Here is a 24399-nt window from a genome sequence, read left to right as displayed (position 1 = left end):
TACATAAAAAAAGTTATAAAATATGATGTAAGGTGCATCCCATAAATATAAAGATACTAATAGATTTTCATATAAAATCCTTTACACAGAAGAATTTGCATATCCTATTTATTTTTAGTTTATTTAAACCTTTAAAAATATATATTTAAAAAATAGTAGTAATTTATTAAAATAGAAAACAATTTTAAACAATTAGCTTAAAGTTGAATGTTTCAAAAATATAAAGGCGAATTGATATTAAGGTACAAAGGTTAACATTAACCCAGCAGAAATGACTATAGTTGGTAGAATCACTAATTTAACAATAGACCTAGGCAAATCCCAACCAGACCTAGAAGATGAAATTTTTGCTCTTAAAGGTGAAAATTACCCTGCAAGAGAAATTGCTAAAAGTTGGTCATTCACTGTAGTTAACAGCTGTATTAAACTTGGAGATCAATATGGTCCCAAAAAAAAAAAAGCAATGGAACACCATTCAAAGCTTACAAATAGTGCAAAACAAGTCATTTTTTGCCAGAATTCCAGCAACAAACCATTTTAGAAGTTAACAGCAAAGCTCAATTGTAATGTTGGTAAAAATCAACTATTGGAAGAGTTGTACAAACATGCATGTCTGTACAATTCCATATATATATATATATATATATATATATATATATGCGTGTGTGTGTTATGGACCAACTGATTAACAGGGCATTATGAATAATGACTAAAATGGACACTCAGTCTGATAAATATTGATTAATTTATTAAATTGACCAGACATTATGAATAAAACTATATTCCCTTTGGACAATTTGATTTTTAAAAATTTCACTTATTTCATTTAGAAATATTTATTTTTTGAGAATTATTTCAAAGTATTTTAAAAAGAACATGTAATCTTTTAAAAGTAAGTACTATTAACTATATTAGGTAAAATTTTACCATTTAATTATGTGCACTGTCGTGGCAGTGGTTGCGACTGTTCGTTCTCCTCTTGGAGGGGAGCCGCTGGCAGTCTGCCAATTATTTAACGTCACTAGTAGTTCTTGAACACACATATCAATAACTAGCGACATTAAACAATCAGTGACTACCCTCCAGAAGAGTCCATCAGGAGCACGAACAGTCATGATCGTCGCCATGACAGTGCACATAGGTAAAATTCTACCAATTAAACTAATATTAACAAAAAATCAACTTACAGGATACTTCTGGAATTTCATTTATGGTATAAATTATATAAAAAATTAAATGTTTTTTAGTTTATTTATTTGAGCAATTAAGATTTTGATGACATTTGGAATTACATAATTTTGCAGAAGCATTGACTATAGCCTTGGCCTCCAGTAAAATTAAAATGTCGCACAAGATTAACTACTGGTAGCATAAATTTAAAATTCAGTACTAATCGCAATACACACGCAACTCAGATGCAAGTGCTGATGATTGGCTAGTGTATGTTGAATCTCCTCAACATATTATTATCACTTTGCCCGACTAGGTTATATCAGTATTCATAATACTTGGTCAATTTGATAAATTATGTTAAAACACCTGAAATTTATTACAGTGCCCGATTTTGTTTGTCATTATTCATAATGCCCATATTAATCACTTAGTCTAAAATATATTTTTTCCATTACTCCAGATAATTTGTTTCCACTACTGGCATGACTTGTGAGTGTACTTTAGTGTACTTACAAGTCATGCCAGTAGTGGAAACAAATTATCTAGAGTGATGGAAAAAGTTCAGCTTTGATGGTCCAGATGGTTGGAGCCACTACTGACATGACTTGAAAAGTGAGGAAAAACTACTGTATATTACAAATGACAACAAGGTGGTCGCTCAATTATGGTATGGGGTAGTTTTAGTTGACAAGAAAAGACTCCGTTTGCTTTTTTCAGGTGCATACAAAAGCAAATGATTATCAAGACATGTTGGTGATCAATCTCTTACTTATTGCAGAACATATTGCTAGGAATCAATGGTTCTTTCAATAGGATAATGATCTAATTCACACAGAAAACTTTACATATGATTTTAGTTAAAAGAGAGTTCAATGAATATTAGGTTATTGTTAAATATTAATATGCCATTAATTATTTCAGTTAATTTTGTTATATGCCTTTATATATTTTTGGACAGTGAAATTGATTGTACTTTTTCTGTCTCAATAAATTGTTATCATTTTTTTGTGCGCAATTGTAAAAGTTCAAGCAAAGGACTGGAAAATGAGAAACTATAATATATAATTTTGTTAATATTGCCTTAGTTATTTTTTTTAAATCAAAATTTAACATCATTTGGAGTTGGTTCTTTAATAGTGTCTTTACAGTATTTGTCTTTCTGTGGCAAATCTGACTTAAGACTGATTGGATTTTAAGTATACATTTTCTCTGTTTTTTTTTTTTTTTGCATTATTGCTTTAATATTTGAAACCTAGAAATAGAATTATTTTAAAAATATAAATTCTATATCTAAGTGTATTAATTGAGAATGATTTAACTAGTCTTCTGTTATGAGTTAAGGTATTTTGTCATACAAATATAAGTAATGACATTGTTTAAAGTTCTTAGTCTTAAAAAATAAAAAAAACAGATGTTACAAGCTCTTTTGGCATCAGTTAGTTAATCTTTTTTATGACTTAAGTTCTCTTTTTTTTAATCTCTTTGAACTCTTCAAGTATATTCAGTTTTACAGTCGACCCCCCTATAAGATCATTGATTTTTCCNAAAGTATAATTAAAAAAAATTAATTCAAAGAAATTTTATAATCTTTTATTATTATCCATTTAATTTGAGTATGAATTCATATATTCTTTGCCACAAAAATTTTTTCTTTCACTTTAAATTGAAAATCTAAATATTTGCTATATTTTATGACATCATTTTAATTGAGAAAATTGAGTATTACTTCTTATGGAAAATTGTATTACAATACAATATAATTATATAGAAATGCTGTAATGTTTCAAAAAAGTAAATAAATAAATTGAAAACAAAGATTATTTTCAATAATATTTTACAAAAGATATCATCAAACATTAAAATGTTTGCTACACAAATCAAATTATTTAAGATAACATCCAAGTCTTTAATATTTTCTTTTATATATTTAATAATTAAATAATTATAAATATATTTATAGTTATTTACAGAATATGGAAGATTAGCACTCCAGGATACAAGTGAAAAACCTTTCCAGGTATGTAAATATAAAGTAATTTAAATTAAAGAATATATGGATATATTCATAATTAACAATTCCAGGAATGATTTATTACTCTTTAAATTATATTAAGTTACTGCTTTAACCACTATTTCAAATTGTTACCATTATTTTAGTAAAACTAAATCCAATTATACACTTTATTTGAAAAATGATTTTTTTTTAATTTATAAGTGAAGTTTTTAGTATAATGTTTAAAAATATTTTAAATTGTACAAATATAATTACATCTGTGTTTCAATGCATAAAATTAATAATGATTTTAACTTATTATATGATAATAGAATTCACTACTGTTATGAGAAAACTTCTTATCAATTAAGAACAATGTTAATAAATAATATATTAACATTAATGTTATAATTCTGTGAAATAAATCATTTGAATAGATGAAAAAAATTGATTTTTACATTATATCATAAATATAAACATTTTTACATTAAAAAAAACTGAGATGTAATAATATCCTGTTGATTCACCTGAAGAAATGTATTTTATTCATCCAGATTCATTTCTTAATGCAAATATGAGAAAAATAAGAATTTTAAAGCATTGAAGAGAGATGCAAGAATCATTAAATATATAGATTCAAGAATAGTTTTTCTTTACATTTAGATTTTGTTGGTCAAGTTTAAAACTTTACCCAAGGAATTAATTTATTTGTAATTTCATTAAAATATCTTTAATTATTAAAATTAAATTATCAATACAGTAGCGTCCCAGAAATGCAACTCTCAATAACTCGATATACTATAAAACCTGTCATGTCATTCAAAAAAAAAACAAAACAAATACATGTAATCTAATTTTTACATCTATAACCCAACACTAGGATTAAATAAGTTATCATTTTTCATTGGTGGCATTTGATAATAGTGTCAATTCCACGTGTTAACAAAGAATACAATTCTTTTTCCAAGGCACCACTGTAAAATGCCACAGCATGAATGCAACTAACTCAAAAGTAGCCACTGAATAGCCAATAGTTTTTTAAATTAAAATTTAACTACAAATAGAAATAGTTACTATTGATACATAGTTAATATGTATATGAATTTGCACATATAATACCTTTACAAAAATTATGCTATTTAGATTATCATCATGACACTGTAAAACTTGTCATTTTCAGTAACTTGCCATCTTCTCAGTCCATGATAAGTCAAGTTTGTGGGACTCTACTCTATTTTCTTTTTATGTAAAAAATATATATTTTTAATTTTATAGTTCAAATCTTATTGAGAATATTTTTTATTACCTTAAATATTTTAGAAATTGGCATTCCTTGTCCGTGATTGGAGTTTTCCTTATGAAGCCAGATATGGAATTTTGGGAGGAAAACAGTTACTGGACAAAAGGTTACAGGTATAAACCATTTTCAAAATAGTAAATTATTGTTTTTTTGTCATAAGTTAAATTAGATGAGTTTTATCCCTCAAAAGATAATGATTAATTAATATATCAATTATGTTTTTGAGCAAATAATATAATTCATCAATGCTCTCTCTTGCTCTCTCTCTCTCCTCAACCAATGGTTAGTGGGCAAACTTGGATGTGTGCAGTATTATTGCTTCTCTCTTCGCTTAGCTAGCTGTTTTATCTGTTGGTAAGGCCTTCTCTGTAATAACTTGTTGATATATTCCACTCTGGTCTTCCATGTCCCCTTTTTCCCTCTATCTTTCCATCCAATAAAACATTCATCCATTCTGAGTGTTGAATTAGGTGGCCAATCATGTCATTTCTCCTTTTCTGTATTATTGTCAAAATCTGTCTCTTCTCTGTTGCCTCTTTTAAAACATCCTCATTCCTCTTTCTCTCCATCCACGACACTTGCATCATTCTTCACCAACACCACATCTCAAAGGCCTCCAGTTCGGAATGTCCATGTTTCCAAACCATACAATGCTACACTCCAGATGAAAGTCCTAATGAATTGCTTCCTAACATTGATTGATATATTTTTCAATGTTAACATCTGTCATTTTCTGTAGAATGCCTGCTTTACTTGGACTATTCTTTGCTGTAACATCTCTTCCACTCCTTCCATCTGAGGTAATTATGCTTCCTAGGTACATGAACTCATTGACTTCTATTTTTTCATCATCCAAATAGATGTTCATTCCTTCTTGTTCCTTTTTTTTGAACATCTCATTATCTTTGTTTTTTTCCTATTTATTCTCATTCCACATCTTTTAAACTGTTGATTTAAATTTTCAAGAGGTATCTGTAGGTCATCTACATCTTCTGCTATCATTGTGATGTCATCAGCAAATCTTATTGTGATGTACAACTTTCTGTTCACTTTTATACCTTTTGTATTAGTAGTGTAGAATTCTTTCATTGTCTCTTCTATGTAGATGCTGAACAATAGTGGTGATAGTTCACAATCTTGTCTTATTCCTTTCATTATATTGGCTTCTTCTTCTTCTCTTCCTATAACTACAGTTTGATTCTTGTATAGCTGGTATAGTATTCACCTATCCCTGTAGTCTACCTTCAGGTTTCTCAGTGATCTAAACATTATGTTCCAGTTCACATTGTCAAAGGCCTTCTTTATGTCTATAAATGCTATGAGTGCCTGCCTTTTTACCAAAATAAGCTGTTTGATGAGCATCCTTAGGCTTAGTATCGCTTCTTGTATTCTTTTGTTTCATCTGAAGCCAAATTGGTCTTCTGATAGGTTTTCTTTTACTTTTCTTTCTATCCTTCAATAGATTATTCTGCACAGAATTTACAATGTGTGAGACTAGGCATAGTGTCCTATGATCCTCATCAATGCAAAAAATGTAATTTTGAAATTATTTGCTTATTTTTTGTAACTTAAGATAGATTCAGAATATTATTAAATCCATTTTAATAATTAGGATGTTTAAGGGAAGTCAGTGAAGAAAGATGGAAATAAAGTCTCGGGCTGAGGGGTTAGGTTGAAAATAATTGTGGGTTTAAAGATTCTTTATCAAATAAACTGACACTTAAATTAAATAATAATCACTTAATAATCAATTAATCAGAGAATTTGCTGTTCTTCTAAATTCGTAAGATTGAGGTTCAGTATTTAAAAGAAATCTTTCACAGATATATTTTTATATTAGGTTTAAAGACTAAAAATACTCTGCTAATGAAAAAACCAGAATGCATTTTGGTTTTTTTTTTTTCCTTCTTTTTGCTCATAGAGCATTTTTGGTCTTTGTGCCTAACAATTACACTAGTATGTTATTCACGCCAAGTAATATTAATAAGCAGTTAAAACTCACTGTATTCAGCATTATTAATCGATTTTTCATTCGAGCGCTTTCAACAAGTGTATTCTCGTCGTCTTCAGACGAATAAGATATTTTAAATCGAACATGAAAGTTTGAGAGAAGAACACATACAAATTTAAATAAAAACATTTTTTTTCAACGACGTTCAATATGAATCCGCTACTATTTTGAAATACATGCGATGTTACGATTGCAATGTAATACGGTGCATGCATGGTACTGCTCCCGTCAGTGATGTAATATATGATGTAAATCGCCATTTAATCATTTGTATAAGGCAATCCATATATTGGGCAGTTCCAGAGTAGGTGTGTTGCACATTTCCAACGTTGTTATATATAGCGACTCCTATATAAAGAGTAGTCTTCGGTCGCTGCCTGTCCTGAGTATAGTAGAGTGGGCCCATAATGGGTTATAATTCATGTCACGTACTCTTCTTGCAAGTTCAGTGCTGCACCTTCCTTTTGCTATATCATCCTGGTGTTTGGTCAAGCAGGTAGCCAACATTCTTGCTGTGGCCCCCATGTATCTCGTACTATTCCCTGTTACAGGATTTTCTAATGGAACCGCATAGATTCCTGACTTCTCAAAGATGGAAAACTTGTCTTGGTCGTTGCAGAGGAGTCTGCTCAAGTTAGGTAACAGAGAAAGGGGCAGGAGCAGACCATGTCGTTTAAACATGCGGCAAATGCGTAGAGAAAGCGGACCGAGGTATGGTAAGGCTGGTTGTATAAGCGTAACTTCCCTCCTGTTAGTTAACTTGGAGCTTGGAAACAGCGTCTTCTTGACTTTGTTGAGTACATGCATGCATGTATGTACTTAGCACGTGAGAAACCCGCTGCACGTACTGCTAAGCTAATATTGTTTAACTCACTGTTTATAAGATCTTGGGATTTTGTTAAGATTTTGTATGTGTTCTTCTCTCGAATGTTCATGTTCGATTTAAAATATCTTATTCGCCTGAAGACGACGGGAATACACTTGTCAAAAGTGCTCAAATGAAAAAACGATTAATAACGCTGAACACAGTGAGTTTTAACTGCTTATTACAATTACACTGTGTACTGTACATACATATTGGTGAAAATAAATTTTGAATATCTTTATTTTAGAATTTGATAAATTAAAAATTTTGAAAGGTTATTTAGCAGAATAAATATTATANCAATAGATTATATATTTACAAGCTATTCATAATTGATAGTAAATTAAATATTGAAAATAGAAATTAATATTGTTTAGAAATTTGTTATAGAGCAGGAGTCCCCAGATGTTCGAAGAGGAGAGCCACATTGCTAATTCTGACAACAGCTGTGGGCTGTAGTGACTTAATATCACACAAACGCATATACAGTGAAACCTCCATTAATGGACACTCCTGAATAGCAGACACCTCTACTTAATGGACATTTTTACAATCCCCAGACCCTTCAAATAGGACATCTATTATATTTATCTCTAAATAATGGACTGCATCATCCATAAACCAATTTTACAAAAACAATGTCTCACCTTCAATATTCTGAAAGAATTAATTACATACAAAATATTTTAAAATGAAAACAAAGAATCAGTTTGAGTACTCTTTCAGACAACAAATTTGTCTGTAGGCATCAAATAAAGACTGGCTTAAAATAGAAATAGGAGAGGAGGACAGGTTATAAGAAGTCAAACAATATTCTTTATCTGTTAGAGAAGTTTAATCTAGTTAATTAAGTTATCAATCACTATTTATCATTATACATATTAATGTTACTAAACTTTTGTGCTATTGTTGGAATTAAGCTTATGATACCAAAAAACTAGAAACTCTTCCAAAGTTATTCATTCATTTGACAAGAATTGTAGTACAGTAGTAATGAAAAAGAAACTTAATATTATAAATGACATCATAAATGCATGAAAACCAAATATCTTCCCACACTTTAAAGTGGCTGGCAAATTGCCTTTGTAATGTGACCTTTGAACTTTCACCAAACAAATGCTGCTGTTCTAACCATTCTAACAGATTTGTGCTGGCTAAAGTGTAAGAGGTTAATAAATCAGTTACTGAAAAAAAGCAAAAATGTTCAAAAAGTTAATCTACTTGATAACTATTTGATACTACAGTAGAGCGTCGATTATCCGAATCAATTGGGGACTGGGGTTGTTCGGAAGATCGATGTTTCGGATAACCGATTATGTATGAAAAAATATATTAATTTATCCCATCTTTACATTTTTCTCCGTTGCGTGTTGCTTCGCATTGAATTTTCGTCAATGTTAAGCCTAACGAAGACTATTGTATTGTTAAAAATTATTTTTTTTATTTTGTACAAACAAAATAAATACATTGAAAAATATAAAAACAAATAAAAATTATACTTTAGCACGACTGGAATCGTTTTGGATGATTGACTTTCGGATAATCGACGCTCTACTGTAATTCAAAGGTGAGATAGACAAATCCCTGTATTGATTTTTATTGGCTGCTTAGATCATAAATGATGTTATAAATGTAACAATTCCAAATATGAGGTATATTTCCTGTCATTTGAAGTGGATAGCAAATCACCTTCATAATTCTACATTCAAATGAGATTCAATTAAAACGAGATTTTTACAGATGAAGAAATAAATAATATATTGTTTGTATATTTTAATTATATATGCTACGTATACTTTTCAGTATTTTATATTCTTAATGCAAATTTGATGTTTTCATAATTCATCATATTCTTTACTTTATAATGACCAGGTTAAAGTACAATATGGCCACTGGCATGTACCTCCAAATAGTGGACACTCTAAATAGCAGACAAACTTCTTGGTCTTGATGGTGTCCGCTATTCGAAGATTATACTGTATATGTAAACTAAAAAATAATAATAATTATAGAACTTTATTAAAAATTAAGAAAATATATTGAACACAAATAAAGCATATACAAATATTGTTTATTTTGGAAAGCAACTAGGTAGTCATCCAAGTTTTGGATTTTCTGAGAAAATGAGATTTCTGTTTTTAAGTAAATATGACTCTATTGTTTATTCTCTCTGGCTTCAGTTTGAATTAGAGAACATAAGAACATATAGTAATTGCCAAAAAGATAACAAATTTGGTAATAAATTTTGAATTAAAATTACTAAATAAAGTATAAATTCATTACTGACAGCATAAAACTGATTTTAAAGTAGTTAGCATAAGGAAATGAGAAATTAAAAATACATGGTATAATAATAGATAAAATGAATTGTAACAAAGGATAATAATGAACTACAGGAGCATCTATTAGAGTTAGTCTGTAAATGATCTACTTTTGTTTCTGTTGACTTTTAGCATATATTTTTTAATACCTATGATCAAGTTTCTTGCATTTTTTTTTCTTTCTTTAGAATTTGTTTATATTTTACATTTATTATTATAATGTCAATTGTGAGATTTATTGTATAATGATTTTTAAATATGCTATTCATTCATTTAAGTTTAATTTTAAATTAATTTTAATGTTTTATTTAATACTAGTGTTAATTACATTTAGCATAAATAATTTTAGTTTTAAATTTATTTATATTGAAATGTTACATAGCTAGATAAATATTCATATTTTAGATCTTTAGTTGTTATGAAAGTAGAAGCTATTTTAGAAAGCATTCTTTATGATGATGGAAAAGTGCTAAAAAACAAGGATGTCCAGCCTGCAGGCCACACTGTGGACCATTTAATACTTTTATACGGCCCACTGCACCCTAAATTTATTAGGTACATTTGATAAAGTATGTCGTAAAAATTCTGGTTTCACTGAATACACTTTGATATCTTAATGAAGTAATTTGTGGCATAATTTGTAACTTTCCAATCAAAAAGTAGGGGACGTGGTCTGTCATTTTCACTGTTTCATTTTCAAAGATTTTTTAAATGAAGTGATGTTAATGATAAAAATTGGGTGCCTTTCATCAGGTGGGTGGAAAAGACAATCCCTCTTTTCAAAAGAGTATCAGCCATTTTTAGTGACTCAAGGCTAGGCCTAATGCCTAAATGGAAGGGCTTTTTATTCTTTATTTCTTTCTAATTTGATGAAATTGTCAATTTATCTACAAAGCTGTTATGCATGTGGGGTAGTAGGTAGTACATACTGTTGTAAACAATTCTTTTCTTGCATGAAAAACATCAAACTGCTGAAAGAAATATGTCGAGTGATTCCCATTTAACTAACATTCTTACAATAAAGACTAGTACCATAAAAGTAGACATTGACTATATTATAAAAGGAAGGCAGTGTCAAAAATTGCATTGAATTTACTTATTTTGTGTGAGTATAATTTCTTTTTTTTTTTTACTGTCAATAATACATTTTTGTAATTATATATACAAGGCATGGTCAAATGCGGCTCTTTTTGAGTTACATGCGGCTCTTGCTGAAAGTGTTCATTTCTGCTTTTTATTATTATTTTTACAATTTTATTTCCACAATTTTGTGAAAATATGTTTATTAATTAAAAAAATTCAATATTTGTTTAATATTATACAGTCGACCCCCTATAACGTACGTTCCAATAACGACAATTCCTATAGCGTAGCGAAAAAATTGTAGAAACTGTCGTATAACATACCTCCCATAACGTCGTTTCGCGACAAGATTGATAGAGTCTGGACCAATAGTGGATGAGCAGCCGAACTATTTTCCTCCGACCCTGCGCCACGCTACGGAGCGGCTAAATTGAGTTTGCTATCGTCTGTTTAGTATTATATATAAATTATATATAAATTAGGTACTGTACATATAATTATATATTAATTATATATAAATTAGGTACTGTATATATAATTATATATTAACTTAATTTATTGTAACTTTATTATAATTATATATATGCTTTCTGCCGCCTGGCAACACGCTACGGAGATTTTAGGCTAGTAAGTTGAGTTTATTATCGTCTGCACAGTATGTAAATTAGGTACCGTAAGTCTAATACAGCACTAATTTTATACATTTCTTGTGAAAGAAACACTTCTTATTCAACGGCCATAAAAATTATTTATATTAATGATGTCTCCAAAGGTCAAGTTATTTTTCTGCGAAAAATTATTTATTAGAAATCGCGGCCGCAGTTTCATGTGCTGTTCCGCAACGAAAATCAGCTTTAAGCAACGGCGTAGTCGAACGGTACAAACTCGGTAAGTAATCCTATAATTTTTTGTTTATAGCATAGTTTGTACGGATTACTCCCAAAAAATTATACGTGTTTTGGAAATGTTGAGTGGAATTAGTCTAGAATCGGTTAATTTTATAGAAGAAAACCTTTCGAACAGCCTTAGTCCGTAAAGTTCCCACCTATCGGGCTGCGATTGGCTCATGTATTTAATCATTCATATAACGTAACATTCGCTTAGCGTGGAACGTATCTAAGCATTATAGGGGGGTCTACTGTATTTATATTATATAATAAAATCATAAAAAGAATAAAAAAAGCACAGAACTGCAGCTCCCATGCATTTTGCAAAACCTACATCTCGGCTCCCACTGAACTCTTGCTTGCCCACCCCTGATATATACTATAAAATTTGATATTCACATCTTGAACTTTTTAAAATCATACATTTAAATAAAGAACCTTTGTGGCATGCTGAATATACCTAAATGTCTAATTTGGCCCATTATGAAAAAAGGTTGGACAACCCTGCTCTAAAACATTAGAGAAATAACATTTAAAGTATCATTTTTAAGCATTAAGCATTTTATAATTGATCAAATACAAGAGATCTTTAGTGATGAGAATTATAATTAAAATCACATTGGAGAACTTTTTGTATGAGATACATAAAAAAAATCTGTAATATTCAAAGAGTATAATAATATAAAAAATTTTTACTGTTATCTTGATAGTTTCTGAATTTGTTCAGTTCTGTAAAAATTTCAATTTTGATTAATTCTGAATTGTTGTTGTTGTTTTTTATATTGTAAACAATAAATATAAATAAATATAGATATTTTCATATTTTAAAAATATTCAGACTTAATAATATTGTACTGATTTATTTAATGGTAATTATATTTGATTAGAAAATAAAAACTAATTGAAGCTTCACAGAAAAAGCTGTTCAATAAAGTATAATTAAAAAAAATTAATTCAAAGAAATTTTATAATCTTTTATTATTATCCATTTAATTTGAGTATGAATTCATATATTCTTTGCCACAAAAATTTTTTCTTTCACTTTAAATTGAAAATCTAAATATTTGCTATATTTTATGACATCATTTTAATTGAGAAAATTGAGTATTACTTCTTATGGAAAATTGTATTACAATACAATATAATTATATAGAAATGCTGTAATGTTTCAAAAAAGTAAATAAATAAATTGAAAACAAAGATTATTTTCAATAATATTTTACAAAAGATATCATCAAACATTAAAATGTTTGCTACACAAATCAAATTATTTAAGATAACATCCAAGTCTTTAATATTTTCTTTTATATATTTAATAATTAAATAATTATAAATATATTTATAGTTATTTACAGAATATGGAAGATTAGCACTCCAGGATACAAGTGAAAAACCTTTCCAGGTATGTAAATATAAAGTAATTTAAATTAAAGAATATATGGATATATTCATAATTAACAATTCCAGGAATGATTTATTACTCTTTAAATTATATTAAGTTACTGCTTTAACCACTATTTCAAATTGTTACCATTATTTTAGTAAAACTAAATCCAATTATACACTTTATTTGAAAAATGATTTTTTTTTAATTTATAAGTGAAGTTTTTAGTATAATGTTTAAAAATATTTTAAATTGTACAAATATAATTACATCTGTGTTTCAATGCATAAAATTAATAATGATTTTAACTTATTATATGATAATAGAATTCACTACTGTTATGAGAAAACTTCTTATCAATTAAGAACAATGTTAATAAATAATATATTAACATTAATGTTATAATTCTGTGAAATAAATCATTTGAATAGATGAAAAAAATTGATTTTTACATTATATCATAAATATAAACATTTTTACATTAAAAAAAACTGAGATGTAATAATATCCTGTTGATTCACCTGAAGAAATGTATTTTATTCATCCAGATTCATTTCTTAATGCAAATATGAGAAAAATAAGAATTTTAAAGCATTGAAGAGAGATGCAAGAATCATTAAATATATAGATTCAAGAATAGTTTTTCTTTACATTTAGATTTTGTTGGTCAAGTTTAAAACTTTACCCAAGGAATTAATTTATTTGTAATTTCATTAAAATATCTTTAATTATTAAAATTAAATTATCAATACAGTAGCGTCCCAGAAATGCAACTCTCAATAACTCGATATACTATAAAACCTGTCATGTCATTCAAAAAAAAAACAAAACAAATACATGTAATCTAATTTTTACATCTATAACCCAACACTAGGATTAAATAAGTTATCATTTTTCATTGGTGGCATTTGATAATAGTGTCAATTCCACGTGTTAACAAAGAATACAATTCTTTTTCCAAGGCACCACTGTAAAATGCCACAGCATGAATGCAACTAACTCAAAAGTAGCCACTGAATAGCCAATAGTTTTTTAAATTAAAATTTAACTACAAATAGAAATAGTTACTATTGATACATAGTTAATATGTATATGAATTTGCACATATAATACCTTTACAAAAATTATGCTATTTAGATTATCATCATGACACTGTAAAACTTGTCATTTTCAGTAACTTGCCATCTTCTCAGTCCATGATAAGTCAAGTTTGTGGGACTCTACTCTATTTTCTTTTTATGTAAAAAATATATATTTTTAATTTTATAGTTCAAATCTTATTGAGAATATTTTTTATTACCTTAAATATTTTAGAAATTGGCATTCCTTGTCCGTGATTGGAGTTTTCCTTATGAAGCCAGATATGGAATTTTGGGAGGAAAACAGTTACTGGACAAAAGGTTACAGGTATAAACCATTTTCAAAATAGTAAATTATTGTTTTTTTGTCATAAGTTAAATTAGATGAGTTTTATCCCTCAAAAGATAATGATTAATTAATATATCAATTATGTTTTTGAGCAAATAATATAATTCATCAATGCTCTCTCTTGCTCTCTCTCTCTCCTCAACCAATGGTTAGTGGGCAAACTTGGATGTGTGCAGTATTATTGCTTCTCTCTTCGCTTAGCTAGCTGTTTTATCTGTTGGTAAGGCCTTCTCTGTAATAACTTGTTGATATATTCCACTCTGGTCTTCCATGTCCCCTTTTTCCCTCTATCTTTCCATCCAATAAAACATTCATCCATTCTGAGTGTTGAATTAGGTGGCCAATCATGTCATTTCTCCTTTTCTGTATTATTGTCAAAATCTGTCTCTTCTCTGTTGCCTCTTTTAAAACATCCTCATTCCTCTTTCTCTCCATCCACGACACTTGCATCATTCTTCACCAACACCACATCTCAAAGGCCTCCAGTTCGGAATGTCCATGTTTCCAAACCATACAATGCTACACTCCAGATGAAAGTCCTAATGAATTGCTTCCTAACATTGATTGATATATTTTTCAATGTTAACATCTGTCATTTTCTGTAGAATGCCTGCTTTACTTGGACTATTCTTTGCTGTAACATCTCTTCCACTCCTTCCATCTGAGGTAATTATGCTTCCTAGGTACATGAACTCATTGACTTCTATTTTTTCATCATCCAAATAGATGTTCATTCCTTCTTGTTCCTTTTTTTTGAACATCTCATTATCTTTGTTTTTTTCCTATTTATTCTCATTCCACATCTTTTAAACTGTTGATTTAAATTTTCAAGAGGTATCTGTAGGTCATCTACATCTTCTGCTATCATTGTGATGTCATCAGCAAATCTTATTGTGATGTACAACTTTCTGTTCACTTTTATACCTTTTGTATTAGTAGTGTAGAATTCTTTCATTGTCTCTTCTATGTAGATGCTGAACAATAGTGGTGATAGTTCACAATCTTGTCTTATTCCTTTCATTATATTGGCTTCTTCTTCTTCTCTTCCTATAACTACAGTTTGATTCTTGTATAGCTGGTATAGTATTCACCTATCCCTGTAGTCTACCTTCAGGTTTCTCAGTGATCTAAACATTATGTTCCAGTTCACATTGTCAAAGGCCTTCTTTATGTCTATAAATGCTATGAGTGCCTGCCTTTTTACCAAAATAAGCTGTTTGATGAGCATCCTTAGGCTTAGTATCGCTTCTTGTATTCTTTTGTTTCATCTGAAGCCAAATTGGTCTTCTGATAGGTTTTCTTTTACTTTTCTTTCTATCCTTCAATAGATTATTCTGCACAGAATTTACAATGTGTGAGACTAGGCATAGTGTCCTATGATCCTCATCAATGCAAAAAATGTAATTTTGAAATTATTTGCTTATTTTTTGTAACTTAAGATAGATTCAGAATATTATTAAATCCATTTTAATAATTAGGATGTTTAAGGGAAGTCAGTGAAGAAAGATGGAAATAAAGTCTCGGGCTGAGGGGTTAGGTTGAAAATAATTGTGGGTTTAAAGATTCTTTATCAAATAAACTGACACTTAAATTAAATAATAATCACTTAATAATCAATTAATCAGAGAATTTGCTGTTCTTCTAAATTCGTAAGATTGAGGTTCAGTATTTAAAAGAAATCTTTCACAGATATATTTTTATATTAGGTTTAAAGACTAAAAATACTCTGCTAATGAAAAAACCAGAATGCATTTTGGTTTTTTTTTTTTCCTTCTTTTTGCTCATAGAGCATTTTTGGTCTTTGTGCCTAACAATTACACTAGTATGTTATTCACGCCAAGTAATATTAATAAGCAGTTAAAACTCACTGTATTCAGCATTATTAATCGATTTTTCATTCGAGCGCTTTCAACAAGTGTATTCTCGTCGTCTTCAGACGAATAAGATATTTTAAATCGAACATGAAAGTTTGAGAGAAGAACACATACAAATTTAAATAAAAACATTTTTTTTCAACGACGTTCAATATGAATCCGCTACTATTTTGAAATACATGCGATGTTACGATTGCAATGTAATACGGTGCATGCATGGTACTGCTCCCGTCAGTGATGTAATATATGATGTAAATCGCCATTTAATCATTTGTATAAGGCAATCCATATATTGGGCAGTTCCAGAGTAGGTGTGTTGCACATTTCCAACGTTGTTATATATAGCGACTCCTATATAAAGAGTAGTCTTCGGTCGCTGCCTGTCCTGAGTATAGTAGAGTGGGCCCATAATGGGTTATAATTCATGTCACGTACTCTTCTTGCGAGTTCAGTGCTGCACCTTCCTTTTGCTATATCATCCTGGTGTTTGGTCAAGCAGGTAGCCAACATTCTTGCTGTGGCCCCCATGTATCTCGTACTATTCCCTGTTACAGGATTTTCTAATGGAACCGCATAGATTCCTGACTTCTCAAAGATGGAAAACTTGTCTTGGTCGTTGCAGAGGAGTCTGCTCAAGTTAGGTAACAGAGAAAGGGGCAGGAGCAGACCATGTCGTTTAAACATGCGGCAAATGCGTAGAGAAAGCGGACCGAGGTATGGTAAGGCTGGTTGTATAAGCGTAACTTCCCTCCTGTTAGTTAACTTGGAGCTTGGAAACAGTGTCTTCTTGACTTTGTTGAGTACATGCATGCATGTATGTACTTAGCACGTGAGAAACCCGCTGCACGTACTGCTAAGCTAATATTGTTTAACTCACTGTTTATAAGATCTTGGGATTTTGTTAAGATTTTGTATGTGTTCTTCTCTCGAATGTTCATGTTCGATTTAAAATATCTTATTCGCCTGAAGACGACGGGAATACACTTGTCAAAAGTGCTCAAATGAAAAAACGATTAATAACGCTGAACACAGTGAGTTTTAACTGCTTATTACAATTACACTGTGTACTGTACATACATATTGGTGAAAATAAATTTTGAATATCTTTATTTTAGAATTTGATAAATTAAAAATTTTGAAAGGTTATTTAGCAGAATAAATATTATATGGGTTTATAAATTTTTCTCAAAATTAACGTTTGATTTTCAATTTTATTATTATGAATAACAATATTCAATTTGTCAAAAATAAGTTAATTTAATTCCAAATTTTGATTTTAAATTATATAAATAACAATTTTTCAACTTATTTTTTTCTATTCCTATTTTCTTTTTCAAAATATTTTAAAACTGTTTTATAAGTTTTTTTCTTTTCATATTTTAAACATTTTGATAAAAAAAATATAAGTTTTTATAAACTTTTATTCATAATTGCTTTGTGAAAAAATTTTGCTAAACAAGCAATCATGTTTTTCATAGTTTATATAATAAATATGTTATTTCTTAGAAATGCAGTTTGAACTTATATATCACATTGAGATGGTGAGTAAAAAATATGGTATTTCATATATAATTGTAATAGCATATACACAATGCAAAAAATTTCATAAAGCAAGTTTTAAAAAAGGATTCTATTGCATTTCATTATAAATAAAAATGAAGAAAGAATTTTATCTAAAATATATCATAATATAGTTGGTGGAAAGTAATGATTGAGATGATAATTAAATTTAATACAAACAAAAATTATAGAATTAAAAATTATAGTATAGAAATGCCAGAAAACCAGTTAGCTAATCATATAATTAACTTTATTTATTGTTATTTAAGATTTGATTGCTCTATTAGAAACATAATAATGAATAATAATATGCAGTTATTCCAAACCAGTTTAACTATTCATAAAATATGTCGTCATTAACTCACTTTTGAGCCATTCTGTAAAATTTTTAAACTGTTTTCATAGTTTTCTCTTCAAATAAATATTATATATTTATATTATTAAAGATATCTGAAAGACAACATCCTGAACTTCAACAGTTAAGAAAACATATTCGCTCTTGTTTTCAAGAAATTAGTTGTTTTCTAATGCCTCATCCAGGCTTGAAAGTAGCAACAAATCCACAGTTTGATGGACGTCTTGCAGGTTTGTTTATATTTTGAGTTATAATTTTATGTAAAATTACATTTTTTTTTATTTGTATTGCTAAATTTTGAATTTTGTCTACAAATACATTTATAAATACAATAATATGAACTGTATATATCATTCAAATGTTTGTGTTGCACTCATTGAAAAATAATTGTTGTTTCAGTGAATAATATTGTAATTGAATTGTAATGATGATTTAAATGATATTTATAAGATAAAATAAAAATTTGTTAATATTTAAAGCAGAATGTTAATAGAATAGGATAAGTCAAATAATTGCTCCCAAAATTTATTCCAAACATAATGCTTAAGCCAGTGATGCTCTCTTTCCTTTCAGAAACAAATAATTGACATAAAGCAAAAGTATTTTCTTTATGGAGTCTTAGTCTTAGTTTTATTTGTTAGTGTTACTAAAACTTTGTAGAAAAGTTTTGAATATATATATAAATGGTGACTCAGGATTTAATTTTGAGAGCTGAGTTGAATGGATAAAAAAATTTTTAATGCAAATTCAATAAAATTTCCACCTTATATGGGCTACCAGTTCATAACTAGTATAGAAATATAAGACATGACACAATACAAATAAAAAATGAATTTTAATTATGAAAGGATTTTTGGAAAATTTTCTAGTGTTTGTTTTTCTTTTGGAGGGTGCCGAGGCCTCTTGGCAACACTTTGGGTGCACCAGTGCCAGTGATATATATATATTATGTATGTATTTATTTCAGTTGAAGATCTTCAACTGAAATAAATACTAAATACATAGTTAATGATTGAGCTTTCATTAAATTTCTGTTATAATTGATATGTATTTCTGTAATGAGAGTTAAAGATTAGTATACAGTCGACCCCCCCCTATAACACTGCTGATAATTCCGTTTTATATGAATTCCATGTTGTACAAGTCACTTAGATTTTACAAATACGTGAACCGTTCACAGCCCGGCACTCGTATTTGTAAAATCTAAGTGACTCGTACAACATGGAATTCTTATAAAACGAAATTATCAACAGTGTTATAGGGGGGTCGACTGTATAAAGATTTACTGTAATTAGAGTTAAATTTTATATAAATTATTAAATAAAAGTAGTAAATATGACAAAAGTCATTTAGTTATAATTCCATAATTGAATAAAATAATAAATTTAAATCATCTAAATTATTTAATCAGAAAATAATGAATAAAACATTAAAAAGAAAATTAGTTTTTTATGACCTAAAACTTAACATTATTAGTTCATTATTTGTTTTAAATTTCTGCACAAATAGTTATTTTTTGATCTGATATTTTATTTTTGAGTTTATTAATTAATGCTTCTAGTTCTTTATATATTATTTTATTAACCCTGCATTAGTGAAGTGAATTTTTTTTCGGCATTAGTGAAGTGGGGTTTTTGTCCACCCCAACTTTTATTTTTGTCAATGAAGCATGTAAGTAAAAATGCATGAAGTTTTACTCATTTATTTGGTCATGTCTTATTATACATATGATTATATTCAAGTATGATTACATAGTACTTTAGTACATAAATACATGAAGACAATAAAAAACAACATTTATCAAAACTTGTTACAGTAGATCTTATAAAACCAATAGTAGAAATCCAAATTGTTTTTTTTTCAAGCATCCTTGTCACTCTGATTCATCAGCTGATATTTTACTTTGACACTTAATGCAACTGAAAAGCAACTTGCTGTTCTTTACATGCATGTTTACCACACTCACTACGCACTGTTTTTAATTTATGATCGTGTGACCTAGGACGGAATGCACATCTATTTGACCCATGTTTGTGTGTGAGGCTGCCAGGGCATTGGACATGCTGGCAATATTCTTTTTATTCCTTCCCTGAGATTTCATCTCAAATGTATGTTTTACATTCTCCTCTTCAGATTATCCTCTATAAGTTGCATAGCCAAATTTTTTATGAAGCTGCGGTGACTTAGTTTTTTCTGATTAGTTTGGTAGTGTAGGTATAAGATGTAGGAATTTATGTTTGAGACAAATTTCAGGAACCAATATTATCTTCTAATATTAATTTCTTTTCACATCATTTGATTTTAATTTATACTTGTATTTTATTAATTATTTGCTCAATATTATAATTTCACTAATGTTAATTTATGTAATTTACAAATTTAAATTTAATAAAATATATGATATTTAAAGTAGTGATTAAATTAAATTTCACTGCCAATGATGCAATTTTGCGTCATTCAACACTGGAAGTTTTGGTAAATTGCACATGTTATTTTTTAGATGTTGTTTATTATTATTATGTGGAAGTGTAAAAAAATTTATAGATTATGTTTTATTGCTTGGTTTCTTACTTCCAAGACATATTTAATTATAATGGTTTTTCATCATTTATGTTCTTGGGTAATTTTCTTGGGTTCTTGGGTTTTTCATCATTTATGTTCTTGTGAAATTGAGCCAGTGGCTCAATTTCACAAGAACATAAATGACAATTTCACAAGAACATATATTTGACGATATGAAATTGAGCCAGTGGCTCAATTTCATATCGTCAAATATAGCACTAACTTTTTCATTTTGAGTAAGAATACTCAAAATGAAAAAACAAATTGGCATTTTTTCCAAGTGGTGGCTGCAAAAATATTAAGAACTAAAAATGTTTCATTATTTCCAGTATAACAATATTATCAATTGATCATGTATACTTTTGATCTCTGTGAGAAAATAACATGTATTAATACAGTCGACCCCCCTATAAGATCATTGATTTTTCCGTTTTATCTGAATTACATGTTGTACGAGTCACTTAGATTTTACAAATATGTGAGCCATTCACAGTCCGGCACACGTATTTGTAAAATCTAAGTGACTCGTACAACATGTAATTCAGATAAAACGGAAAAATCAATGATCTTATAGGGGGGTCGACTGTAAATGAAATTTTGCAAATTATATACATTAATTTGATTCATTTTTTTACAACACATTTTTAATTATTTCTATTAATAAATTAAGTGTAACATTTTTATTATAAATATGTTTACTATTTATAAGTATTTTTTGTATTAAAAGATTTTTAATAATAATAATAAAATATTCCAGATATTGAACATGAATTTCGAGAACAGCTGAAAGTTCTTGTGCCTTTACTTCTTTCAAAAGAGAATCTTGTTAGAAAAGAAATAAATGGTCGAAAAATTACTGCTAGAGAATTAGTTGAATATTTCAAGGTAGTTTTTCATTTTTTATAGCATTCATTTTTATGGAATTAACAACTATCACTTTTAAAACTGCTATTTGTTTTAATAACAACTAAAAAAGAAATCTTTCTTAATATATTTTACTTAGTAGTAAGATTTTTCAATTAAAAGTGCTGAAAAATTCTATTATGAAGAATTTCCTTTACTTAAATTTTCCTTTTTAAATTAGTAAGTTTATCAGCAGTATTTTAAATAAAAGTAAAATTAATGTAAATTCTATTTGAATAGGAACTAATTTTCTAAATTCATGTAATAATTTTTTGTAACTTTTTGTTGTTTTGTATAATGTTTTATAAATGAAAATTAAATTATGATTGATTATTTATTTATATTAATTATTGTAAAATATGATAAAATCTTAATATTTTTCATTATAAACTATGTAATTTATGAATTAAGCTATTATTTTTTTCTTTATATTACTTTTCTGGTTATGGAATATAACAGGGAAAGCATGACGATTGGTGAAATTTTGACCCCTCCTAGTTCCTTATCATTTCTTGGCATTTTGACACACTAGGAGCCCAAAAATGTAAAAAAGCCTTACAAAATTCTGTGTGTAAGCATCTGTTTTGCTTTATAACTCAGGATCTTTACACCAAAAATTTGAAATTTGACAAGAATACTTTTATATATGGGGCATTGATTTTGGAGATAGAGGAGGCAGAAGATAACTCAAATGATGTCAGACCTAATGAAAATTTTATTTGTTATTGTCATTTACAATATTTTTATCAACCTATCCCTACTTCCAAAAACAAAGTTTTTGCCTTTTATAGTTGTTAATATTATTAAAAAAAATTATATTTTAATAAAATTCATAGTAAATGGCATCAAAAATAATCTTAACTTTATATATTATGCGTACTGGGAAAATCATGCAAAAGTCCTTGCCAGCTTTTTATATTTTATTGTTTATTTTTCATTGCTTTGCCATTTATTTTTTATACACAGGATACTCCAGAAGTATTAATAAAATGCAATTAGGATTAGATATGAACTATTTTTATACATTTTGTAAAAATTTGTTCTAAAGTATATTTTTCTGTTATCTATAGAATAATACCATGTAATATCTATGTTATAATTTTTTCTTCTCTTCATAGTAATTAAGTTCACATTGATATATATATATTTTTTGTTCACTCTTCTTTCTGCTCTCTAAACACCAAGAGAGCATACCCATCGTGGATTCATATAGGACTTAATGAGTATAGATGGGTTGTGAGGGAGAAGACCTAACATAGTCATGAAAGATTGTTGAGGATGCTTGCTTGGATTTGATAGATGGGTTGTGAGGGAGAAGACCTAACATAGTCATGAAAGATTGTTGAGGTTGCTTGCTTGGATTTGATCTTTGGTTCTTCAGAGCATTATGCTGATGCATTAGTTGTCTGTCATCCAGCCAGCCATATTGATGTAATGGAAACTATATTTTGATAGCCAGTTACACATGTGCTGAATATTTTTTTTCTAAAAATTAATAATTTGTTCAAATAGAAATCTTGCTACATTGTGTGAATTACATAAAAAAGTGTATTTTAATTGTTTTATTAAAAATATTATATATGATAACATTTGTTATACAAAACTTTCATGAAAATTTTTTACTTTAAAATTTACTATATAGATAGGTTTATATTTATTATTCGTGTTATAATTAGGGATTATGCTTTGCAATTAATTACTTTATTGTAGTTTACATTTTCATTACTGTATAAGCACACAAATTTATTATTTTAAAGATGATTTTTCCTATTAGATACATTTTGGGGTGCAATTTGAAAAAATTGTAGACAAATTCCCACTGTAGTCTTTCTGTCCATCTATCTTTCCTTAATCTTAAGAACAGAGTTAGATAGATGAAAGACAAGACCAGATATGGAATTCTTAGGGGCAGGAAGCACTGAATAACTATATAAGAATTTCTGATGCAAACCGGAATTCATGTTATTTCAGTTCAAAAATTTTCCTCTGAAAGGTGTTAGATAGATGACCTGCACGATTCTATTGTTAAATGAAAAGTATGATGTACAGGGGCAAGACACTACAGTACTAATTTGAGATGGCAAGCATATATTTTAAATTAAATAAACTGAAAATATGATTAATTAAAAATTGCAGCCTGGCATTGTGATGATGTCACAATAAATAATTGCTTGTATTTTATATATTGTTATTTTTTATTTTTATTGGTTTTTGGTTTGGAAAAAAATGTAAAAACATATAAACTTAATTTACAAAAATGAAAAGTGTTAGTGAGTAATGTTGCACCCTAGCAATGGTCTAGACATCAGTATATATTTATGTGTCAGATGTCATTGCAGTGGCAAAGAGGTGAAAAGAAAGGAGACCATTGTGGTGTCAGTGTTGCATTCCAAAATGTCAGATGTATAAGAGTAACATGTGGCAATCAAATTTTGTGTGAAATTAGCTAAAATAGTCACAGATGTTCACAAACTGTTGAGAGGCTATGAAAATGGCAGTCTGAGTCATGTTTGTTCAATATGACATGCTCATTCACCTTGTGACAGCATGTTGACCAGCTTCTGAACCAATATTTGGCCAAAAATAATGTCACATTGGTCAGACAACCTTCATATTTGCCAGATTTGTATCTCTAAATCTTTCCTTTTCCCAAAACTTAAACTGTACTGAAGGGAAAAACTTTTAAAGATATAAGCCATA

General features: G+C 28.5%; 1 protein-coding gene across 1 annotated transcript in view; it reads left to right on the top strand.

The window, feature by feature from the left end:
- Nucleotides 1-24399, top strand: part of LOC111621991 (atlastin-2-like) — a 64418-nt gene that overhangs the window by 29533 nt on the left and 10486 nt on the right. The window contains 6 exon segments of the mRNA XM_023364282.1: nt 3131-3190; nt 4487-4579; nt 12976-13035; nt 14332-14424; nt 18326-18464; nt 21554-21681. Of these exon segments, the coding sequence (XP_023220050.1) occupies nt 3131-3190; nt 4487-4579; nt 12976-13035; nt 14332-14424; nt 18326-18464; nt 21554-21681 (573 nt within the window).

This window comes from Centruroides sculpturatus, unplaced genomic scaffold, assembly GCF_000671375.1.
Source record: "Centruroides sculpturatus isolate CEXI.00-Female unplaced genomic scaffold, Cexi_2.0 scaffold82, whole genome shotgun sequence".
Classification (NCBI taxonomy): domain Eukaryota; kingdom Metazoa; phylum Arthropoda; class Arachnida; order Scorpiones; family Buthidae; genus Centruroides; species Centruroides sculpturatus.
This window is presented reverse-complemented; position numbering and strand designations above follow the sequence as displayed.